The sequence below is a fragment of the Salminus brasiliensis genome, chromosome 24 (assembly GCF_030463535.1).
Source record: "Salminus brasiliensis chromosome 24, fSalBra1.hap2, whole genome shotgun sequence".
NCBI lineage: Eukaryota > Metazoa > Chordata > Actinopteri > Characiformes > Bryconidae > Salminus > Salminus brasiliensis.
The window spans coordinates 22,999,184-23,010,186 of record NC_132901.1 but is presented as its reverse complement, the minus strand read 5'-3'; the positions used below and the strand labels follow the sequence as shown (position 1 = coordinate 23,010,186).

Genomic DNA, 11,003 nt, shown 5'->3' with positions numbered 1-11,003 from the left:
TGATTCTGAGATTCTGATTCTGATTCAAACGCAAATAAGGCCTTCAGGGAACTGGATCAGTTGGTCTTCCTTTTTATTATAAGTGTCTCTAATAACTGTGTAGTTATACATCAATGTCTTGCAATACAATGAAAAACTCCCCCCTGATTTTGAAGCAGGCTCAAACCAAGCCTTATTAAGCTCCCCACCTTACTGTGCATCATACATGCAACGACTGTGCAAACCTACAATATTACACATTAAATGGGTAAACATTGCTGATAGTTGCATAATTACCCTTCAGGCAGCACTGATGACAAAAATACTGTTAACTTCTAAAGGCTGGCTAACAAAGTTTCTGAAGTGACTGACTCTGTTTTGTCTTGCCAGGCTCTGTTTGTTTCTTGTCTGTCCAAGCCCTTCCTGTCCATTAGTGTTCCCACCTGTGCCTCCTCTGTAGCCACGTCTCCTTGTTAGCCCTAGGTGTCCCTTGTTAATCCTTACTCCTTTGTCTGAGCATTCCCTTGTCTGGTCTTATACGTGATCATGTGTGTTCATGTCGGTTTATGGTGCTTTAGCTTGGCCTATTTTGTTCTGTTTCCTTGTTTCAGTTTGGTTTGTTCCCCAGTTTGTACCTTTTTGTTTTCTGCTTTGTTCTGATAATAAATCAATATTTATTATTATAACAATGATTTATCATTGTGTTTTTCTGGGCATACTGAGGACATTTGTATGCTTCATTACAAAAAAGGAAGAATAGGTCCTGTAAATTTGGATGTAGTGCAACACAGTATGTGACATGTTGAAAAATCATTGTATTCATAGTTTTTGATATTTTTGTTCTTAAAAACGTTTTAAGTAAGCCTTTTGAAGTATTGTAATATTACATTTTTACACAATCACCACTCTACTCATGACCTTTATATATTGTTCTCCTTTTCCCACAGGGAGTTTTTGGGACAAACTGCAGGAACTGGAGAGAAACACTGTAACCATCCATACTGGATTAACTGGAGTTCAGACTGATGCTCACATACTGTGGTTCTATGGATCTGAGAAAGCAGGTATTAAGATGTGATAAAGAGTGATTAGTCAGGTATTTAGAGGAGGGATTAATACAGACTATAACAGAGACAGATTCAGAGACAGACTGCAGCTGGACAGAAGCAGTGGATCTTTAACTATCAGAAATATCAGCAGAGAAGATTCTGGAGTTTATACATTACACATCATTACTGGAAAAACCTCAGACTGGAGTTTCAGAGTTAAAGTCTATGGTGAGTAAATATTTTATTGTTGTCTTTATAGTACTGTAATTTGACATGAATAAGCAGAGCTGGGTTCAGACTGCAGATCAACAGCATTCATTGTATTAAATTGAAAAGTTAAAGGATAAAAAAAAAAAAAAAAAATTTAATGGTTATCTTAATCTAATTTATGTCCAGCAAGAAAATATAGTATAATCATGAAAACAAACACTAAACTGATTTTGATTTGGTCCAGGTAATGGTGTATTTATATCTTATAAAAATGTATAAATGTTCTTTAGAAGAACAGCAACTTTCTCCTTGCAATCCTGCCATGCATACTATAGTAGTGTCTAAACTTAGAAATATCTTTAAATTATGAGTCTACTCAAACTAGCTGAGGTTTTTCTTGGGTAAATAGCAAAGCACTTTTGTAAGTCGCTCTGGAGAAGAACTTCTGCTAAATGCCTTAAATGTAATGTAAAGTGAGGTCCTCAAAACTGAGGTCCTCAGAAATCTCCTTTGTTCATGCCATGATACACTTTAACAAACATGTGCTGTGAAGATCAGACCTAAAACAGGGTACCCACTCACACCTGATTGTCATCCCATTGATTAAAATGAGTTGACTCTAATTTTACCTTAAAATTACCTTCTACTTCGAAAGGGTTTATATAAAGATGTACCCCACTGGTAACATTTAAGAAAATAAAGATCAGATTAGACTGATTATTTAGACAAAATTATTTTGAAAGGAAAGGAAGGAAAGGAAGGGTTTAAGATCCAAAGCCACACCACATGTCAAACATGGTACTGTTATGGCATGGCATATATGGCTGGATAGGAGGTATTTGGTTTCATGTTATAACTGCTGATTAAAATAACAGGATGAATTCTGAAGTGTTTAGATCTTCTGCTCTGATCTAGTCAAATGCTGTGAAACTGATGACCCAGAACATACTGTAAAAGTACAGTGAGAAGCTTTTTATTGATATGTATATTCTTTAGTCACTTTTTCCAATTTTTCCTTTTTTTTTTTTTTTTTGTTACTCTTAAATTAAAGCTGATAAATCTACACTTTAGTCACACCTTCCTGCTTCTTTTCAAACCAGGCTGTTACACATAATAATATACATCGATTAGCCACTGACAGGTGAAAAGAATGAAATCGATAATCTGGTTTCAGTGGTACCTGTAAAGAAGTTCAATATGCAAAGCATTTATCAAAGGAGATGTAGATCGGAAGCAGGAAAAATGGACAAGTGTAAGAATCTAACACACTTTGACAGGTGCCAGATTGTAATTGCAAGGTTTGGTTCAAAGCATCTCCAAAACATCAAGAAGACCTTGTAAGGTGTCCCCAGTATGCACTGGTCAGAACCTCCCAAAAGTGCTCCAAGGAAGGACAACCTTGTGACCTGGCAACTGATTTTATTCCTACCAGCTTATGGTGAAGGGCGCGAGAAACTAACCAAAAATATGCCATATTATAGCTTGGTCACTGTGATGGTTTCTGAAAACTCTGGATGTGTGTGTGTTTTGTCCAGCCACCCTCCCGTACAGGCCAGTTGGCACAGCCTATTGGCTTCCTCATGGCACTGTTTCACATCCTTAAACAGATGGCAAGTGATGAATGCTAATTGATTAAGTGAAAGTTGATGAATGTCCGTTGATTAATCAATTGGCATTAATCAACTGGCATCTTTTTTTAGGATCCTGTCTAAAAGTGTAGTGTGAAACAGTGACTTAACCACGCCATGAGGGGGAGCCAACAGTCACTGGCCTGTATGGAAGGGTAGACAAAACATACACATCTGGGCTGCGTCCAGAAACCCCAAAAGTTACTGTTTTTTTCCAACCGATCCTCCTCCTCTCCTCTGTGACACGAAACTGATTTTGTGGCACCATCTTGCCGCCTGTCCAAATACCGGAGGAGACAAAAGAAGCCACTTAAAATTTCCTTCAAAGCGGCTTTCAGTTGAGGACCCAGGAAGTCTGTTAAAGATTTTGCAGTGACATCACAGGGTGCACGCTCAGAGAACACGTAAAAATGGAGAAGACAACACACGTCATAAATAAATATATATTAACTATTATCCTTATCTAATACAACGAGCAGTAAAGCAATCATATAGAGTTTAGATAAACTAACACGCTCCCCTGCTTATTTCCCACCTGGCTTATTATATATTGTACCTGAGCTTAAATGTTCTTTATGCAGTTAACACAACCGCAAGTACTGTATGTTCAGTAACTTTTTAAAGGCCCTATTTTAACAAGTTGTTATTATATTTTAAATATATTTTATTTTATATTATAATATATAAAAAATAAACATATATAATATATTTAGATTATACTGTTCACTGTATCTCAGAAAAGAGCAGGAGTTTAATTCCCAATTAAAGCAGTTAAATTGACAAAATTGTTGTATATGTGCTGCTCTATGCAACAGCTGTAATTGGCTGGGCAGTACTTGGGGTGTGCTGAAAGCGAGTGTTGTGATTGGCTCAGTTCATCAGTAGTCAACATCATATGTAATAGAGATCAGCTGTGCCATTTTCACGATTACTGCTCCTTCTCCCCATTCTTCCTGCTCCTCTCTTCACCTCTCCTTGAATCCTCCACCTTCTTCCGGGGTAGGAGAGGAGCAGTGGGAGAGGAGGCGCTGCAAAAGTTTCTGGACGCAGCCCTATTTAATGACATTTAAATATGAGTCAAATTAATCAAGTATCTGTGGTTTCATTTAAATGTGATTACAGGCAAATACAGCCAGTGTATGTGTGGAGAGCCACTGTGTTAATTTGCATGAACAAACCGTCTTCATAACCTATACCCTTTAACTAGATTCACCCATGTGTCTTTATTATATTTTACCATGAACACTGGACACCACAGCTTTCTGTAACTGGAAGACTGTCTTGTGCTCCCAACGTTCTTGTGGTGCTTTGCACACAACCAAAAAAATAAATGCTGTTTGTTACTTGGCTAAATCGAGACTTTTGAGATTAGTGTATATACAATATTCAGTCTAGACCAGGCAAAAATGTGTGTACATTGCAATTAGTTAGCAGTAATACCACTAGGATCCCAATGGAGGTGCTTGGTATTGCAATATAACTAAAAGCCTCTATTATATTATATCTATTAACTAAACTCCATTAGTCCTGGATCACCAGTGGTTGTCAATGTATATGCATACATACATACATGCCACATTTTGGTATGATGTCCATATAACTTGTCCAACTTGTCCAAGTTTGTCTGTGTATGTCTGTGTACAGGATACAGACACTAATAACTGTATTTCATAGTAAACATGAACTGAGTAAGTCTTCAATGTTATTAAAGGTGCTCTACTCTATTATTAAACTGTGTTTTTGTTGTTTCGTTGTACATGGAAGTGGCAAACTGTGAACTTCAATTACTTTTGTTCCTCCTTTACAAGAAGAACCAAAACAGAGCTGTAAAGTAGGCAGATTCTGTTTTAAAACGTGATGAATGTAGTGGTTAAAAACAGACTCTGCAGAACGTTGACTTCTGTTCTTCTTTGGAAGCAGGAACAGGATGTAAGGCAAACGTGACAAAAGTGAGCCCTAGCCACACACAATAGTTTAGCTTACACTAAAAGTTGTGGTCAGTGTTGAGAACAACTCATAGAAACGGTTTAAGATGCCACTCAAAATGTTTCTCGAGCCGCCTGAAATCTAGCAAGCATGTTTTATAAAACAACCAAGACAGATTAATATTTCATCTTATGCAGATGAGCTGCAGCTCATTCAGTACAACTGAAAGATCAGAATTTAATTGTATGATATTGGGCACAAGGCAGGAAAACCCACTGGACAGGACTCTAGTCCATCGCAGGGTAGCACATACTTTATTTAGAACCAGTATTACAGCCAGACACTCTGTGGTCTGTATGCCAATTAGAATTGTCTGGAAAGATGAAAAGGGAGGAAAGACTTTCTAAGAAAGCTCTCAGTATCCAGTTTGATACACAGAGAGAAAACTGGCCTTATCTAAGTAGATAATAACAAAATGAAGTAGAAGGTCAGGAATATTTAAAATGCCATGCTTATTTGCATTTACTCAATGGGTTCTATTTCACTTTTTCAGGAAGTCAATTTTATGTGTTGATATATGATTTAAAACGTGGGACCAAAATAGGCAGTATATGTTTACTGAATACTTATAGCATTGTACATCTGTAAATGGAATGGGCAATGACTCAACTGGCTCTTCATAAGATTTTCCACATCCTAGACCTATTTGTTCTTTAACCACTCTACTTTTTGAGTATATGTTTCAGAGTATTCCATTCCACTATTACAGTAAAACATTCAATATTTTTTTCTTTTTAGGATGATTTTTAAGGGATTTTTCTGATGAATATTTTTATAATTTTATCATATTTTCCAGCTGACTCACCTGTTTGTTCCACACAGCACACTGCTGTGGAAAGAAAAACAAGTGCTGAATAAGTAATGATGGATGAGGGAACAAATAACACAATGTCAGTTTTCCATGATGGCTCTTAGTCCTGCAGCTGTTAGATCACTGAGGCAGTTGATATATGCTGTGCTATGTATTAGGGATGCAACAATACCACTTTTTCCAATACAGATAACGATACCAGATTTTCAAATATCTGCAGATACAGAGTACCGATACCGATACCAACTCTGCTATAAATACTCAATAGACGACTATAAATTTTATATCTATCTATCTATAGGTTTCAGAGCTATGAAACAATGAAAATGGCCACAATGCAGTAAGCAAGTATGGAAGCATGATCTTGCTAAGCTCGACCAAACAGCTTTTTATTCAGTGTTAAAAATTTACATTTCATTACAAGTACACGTACCTATGTAAAAAGATACTAATCTTCAGTGTGTGGCCTTAAAACAAGCTGCTTAAATTAAATTTTTGGTTTTAGAAAGAAAAACGAAAGAAAAAGATAAAAGTTTCATTAAATGTCTGTTTAATGTTAATAACTATTTAAGACTGGCTGTTTACTGGATGTTTAAACGTTTGGTTTCATAAACTTTTCTATGTAAAGAAAAAAGTATGGCGTCAGTAACCTTAATGGTATCAGTGCTCTCTATTGCCGATACTGGTACTGTGTGTAAGTGCCAGTATTGGCGCCGATACTGATACAGTATCAATATCTGTGCAACCCTACTATGTATTGATTGGTTTATAATGGTAAGCTGAGGAAGGATGCATTAAAATACCCCTGTACTTCTTTCCAAGAACACTGTTGTAATTGCAAATGCTTTGATATTCTTTGCTGAATATCAAATGCTTTGATATTCTATTGATATTTGATATTATTTGCTGTTCTTTCATTTCTCCATGTTCAGTGTGGTACACAGACACCCTCTCAACCTTTTTTCATGTAAACTGCCAATAATTTTGTCCAGTCCATTACTGGAATTCTGTGTGGAATGATATCAGAGGTATTACTGGTTTTGCTGTGTCTTTAGTTGCATGACAGCACTACCAAGCATGATGGACTGATGGCTTTGAATAAGAATTTGAATTGTGCCTAACAGTCAATTTTAGTTTTGATCAATCACCCAGCAGCAGTTTAAGGTTTAGGCTTTTCTGGATTTACTCAGCTGATGTTTTGCTTAACAAAACTAGAAGATTGCACATCAATGCCTTAACTCCTATTCCTGACTGCAGGGGCACAGGGTGGTAAAAGGGGCCAGTTGTGGTAGAGTTGGTGAAGTAGAGATAGTTTTCAGTAAGTGAACTTTAGTCACGCTAGCAGCCACCTCACACACACATAACGGAAGTGGTGGTGGGTTTCAGCTAGAACGTTGGTCAGATCATATCTGAGATCATATATACGACGTTAATTCAACGATGAATAAACAGGGAAATGTCAGCTTGGACAATTCGCGGAGTTTTTATCTTTCTGATATCACATTAATGTCTGGTACTCTGTAATAGTGGCAACTGCATTTTGTTTGTCCGGAGTCACTAAGATAAAGAAATCTGAATTACTTTGCAGGAACAAGCAAAAAATGTCAGGCCACACGATTACAAACAGATATTAATTTGATATCAGACAGATAGATAGACAGACAGACATACAGATAGAGTATTTTCGGAAAGTATGTAATGCAGTCAAATAACGAATCAGGATCATTTGTAACTCATCTCTGTAAACCAGTGGAGTTTTTTTTTCGTTATCGTCGGGTCTTTTCAGAGATATTAGAAATGAGGAGAGTGCTCAACATGGCGCCTGTTTACACAAAGCCCCGTTCTTCAACAAAAAGACCTTAGCTATCTGTATACCAAAAACAAAAATACTCGGTTACAGACAGTCAGTCTTTGTGGGATCTCCCTTTGCTGAAGAGTCTTTCTACAAAATGTGTTGGGTGTAGTCAGGTTTGTGGAGTTGGATCAGTAGAGTAGTTGGGTCTCACTTTATAGCGGGTTAACTGGATTTACTTTTAAGATTAAGTTTTTTAAAAGCTAGTTTTTAAAAATTCTAAGAGACTCAGGCTGTACTTTATGTTCATATTCTGTGGAATGTATGCAGTATAATTAAATCCAGTCTAACATGTGAGAACATTTTGCTAAGCTGGGAGCCTGATGTTGATTTCTGTTGCGTGCAGTGGATGCAGTGCAGTATATGCGTATACAGTATACAGTGGACAGTGGGCTCTTTTGGGACATTCCTTTTGTATTATTCCTCTAATGTTTGGGGTTTGCTTATAATGTTAATAGATGATAATTGTTTATGTTAATGAACCATTGCAGACATACCGCAGGTAGCATATGAATTGTTGTTTCAGGTCTGCTGTTTACAGCTGGAGAAGAGGCTGTTAGACTGCAGGAGCTGGAGGGAAACACTGTAACCATCCATACTGGATTAACTGGAGTTCAGAGTGATGCTCACATACTGTGGCTCTATGGATCTGAGAAAGCAGATATAAAGATAGTGAACAGTCTGGTCTTTAGAGGAGAAACTATTACAGACTATAACAGAGACAGATTCAGAGACAGACTGCAGCTGGGCAGAAGCAGTGGATCTTTAACCATCAGAAACATCAGCAGAGAAGATTCTGGAGTTTATACATTACAGATCATTACTGGAAGTCTCTCAGCCTGGAGTTTCAGAGTTAAAGTTTATGGTGAGTAAATATCACATCTTCCAGTATAGTACTGCACATTGAAGTAGAACATAAAGAGGCAGACTGGGTCAGACTGTAGCCTAATAATATTAATTGCATTAAATATAGAAGATGCTGTTCTTTTTTTAGTTTTTTATACATTCATCATTTATTTGTTGTTTGTTTTAGAGACACATGCTAACACCTTAATTGTCAGACCAGAACTGTGCAATCTGAGATACAGACTGTGATGGGTGTTGTATGTCTAACTATTAGGCAGGCATATGGAAGGCCTATATAAATAATTTAATTTGTACACTGTTTATCTATTTTCTAACCAGTGCAGTACAGAGTGCATTACACTCAGACATTACCAACAGCTGTTTTTTTTCCAAAACCATAGCTCCAATATCAAGGCCAGTCATAAGAAAGCAAGTTGAACAGCGCTTAGGAGGTTCCTCACAGTCGTGTTCTCCTGTGTGTTCTGTGGAGAACGGGGAGGATGTGACTTTGTCCTGGTATGAAGAGAAAGAGAGAATCTCCAGCATCAATAGATCAGATTCCAGTGAACCTCTTCATCTTCCTCTAAATAGAACCTTCCCTAACATCTACACTTACACCTGTGAGTCTGCTAATCCAGCCAGCCACCAAACAACCCAGCTCAACATTGCAGAACTCTGTAATATTAACACAGGTAGGTCATTATCAATATTAATCTGATTGTAGTGTATTGTTTGCTGCTAACTGGAAAAAAGTATGTCTCAGTCTAAAAAATATATTGTTGACAAAGATTAAGATAAGCAAACTTCACTAGTCACTGTAGTGGACTACTGATGTTACAAATCTGCTGTACGAATTGGTTTACTAATTTGCTTTTTTGTACAGATTTTACATCAGTGTATTGTTTCTTTAAAATATTTTCTACTTTACTGCACATAAACCATCATTACTAATATTAATATTATTGTGTGTTGGTTGTTTCATTTCATGTGATAGTTAAATGTGGAGATGGGTGTGTGAAGTCATCGGCTCCTGTCCTCATCTCTGTTGGACTGTTTGGAGCTGCTCTATTATTAATATCAGTGTGTTTTTGGAAAAAGAGGAAAAATCTACCAGGCAAGAAATACATCTTGTGTTACATCTTTTTTTTTCTGTATGTGGTACAGCTTTTGCATTTACAATTACACTGTTCTGTCTCTAGTTTCTGAAGTTTGTGAGCTGAATCATGCTGAAGTGAAAACTGCATCTCAGAAACCAAAAGAATTCCAGAATTCTAAACGGGTAATTTTAAAAGCATAGATATTTCACTGTTAATTCTTGATTTGAACTTGTGGACTCAATCTAGATTAATACCATACTTTTAATACTGGGCTGACATAAACAATTTACATAATTGGAAGTATTCCCTTTCAGTATTGGTATTTTTTTGTTTGCCTGTGAAGTCTGCGTAATCTACATGTATGTGAGAGAGCAAAACAGTCTCAAAACCTGCCTTCTTTGTGCCAGCGTAATCTACATGTATGTGAGAGAGCAAAACAGTCTCAAAACCTGCCTTCTTTGTGCCAGCGTAATCTACATGTATGTGAGAGAGCAAAACAGTCTCAAAACCTGCCTTCTTTGTGCCAGATATATATATATATATATATATCTGGCACAAAGAAGGCAGGTTTTGAGACTGTTTTGCTCTCTCACATACATGTAGATTACGCAGACTTCACAGGCAAACAAAAAATACCAATACTGAAATATTATATATATATATATATATATATATATATATATATATATATGTCCTTTATTACTGCTCTGAAATGACTCTAGGCATCATGTACAATCTAGAACGTTAATGAAACGACAGCTGTGTCAGTGTTTGAATATCAGCCAAGTCAAAGCCCAAAAGCAAAATAAAAGGACTGTCTAAATTTATTCTGCAGACCATGAGTTTTTAACCACAGTCTAATGCTGTGTTTCACAGGAAAATGGAACCAGAGTTCAAGATCAACAGTCAGTGGTGTACTCAGACATCGTGAAGTAACTGTGTTTCAGCTTTTTATGGATTTATGTTTTAACTGTTCAGCTTTAGTCAGTGTTAGACCACTTGTTTTTAACTGGTCATAGACATTTACTCTTTATATTTACTCTTTACTATTTACATTTACATTTAATATGCAACAAATATGTATGTTTAGTAAATCAGTCATAGCAGTTTTGTATGTGTCTTGATTGTAAAATTTAGCAGAGATCGTATCTTCTCCTGTTTTCCCTTTGGGTTTTTCACTGCTGACAATAAACGAACCTTATCATATTTATACTTGTACAGTTCCTTTACAACAGCGCCCCCTGCTGTAAAAAAACATTGTTTCATGATGAACTGTTTTACTATTCATTTTACAAGCAAACAAAATCTTAAATACTAAAAAGACCTGCAAATTGACAAAACACTTTTAGTTCAGTGTTTTGCCTTTTTCTGATTTTACTGTACAAAATACAAAAAAAAAACCCCACATGAATAAATATAGATACAATTAGCTTTATTGATGTCTAGTGTGAATAAATATAATCACTCCTGATCTGAGGTCATCTAGGGTCTCCAGGTTCTGCAACAGAGACCATAGAGAAGATAGAAAATACAGACTCTCCTAAA

General features: G+C 36.5%; 1 protein-coding gene across 1 annotated transcript; it reads left to right on the top strand.

Annotated features, from left to right (window-relative positions):
• Positions 1-1,060: 1,060 nt before the first annotated feature.
• Positions 1,061-10,664, top strand: LOC140547147 (CD48 antigen-like; the record flags this gene model as incomplete). The annotated part of the gene is made up of 6 exons (XM_072670725.1): positions 1,061-1,256; positions 8,042-8,380; positions 8,763-9,053; positions 9,356-9,475; positions 9,561-9,640; positions 10,335-10,664. Coding segments are annotated over 6 exons (1,086 nt in total), but the record flags the coding sequence as incomplete, so codon positions are not given.
• Positions 10,665-11,003: the final 339 nt, after the last annotated feature.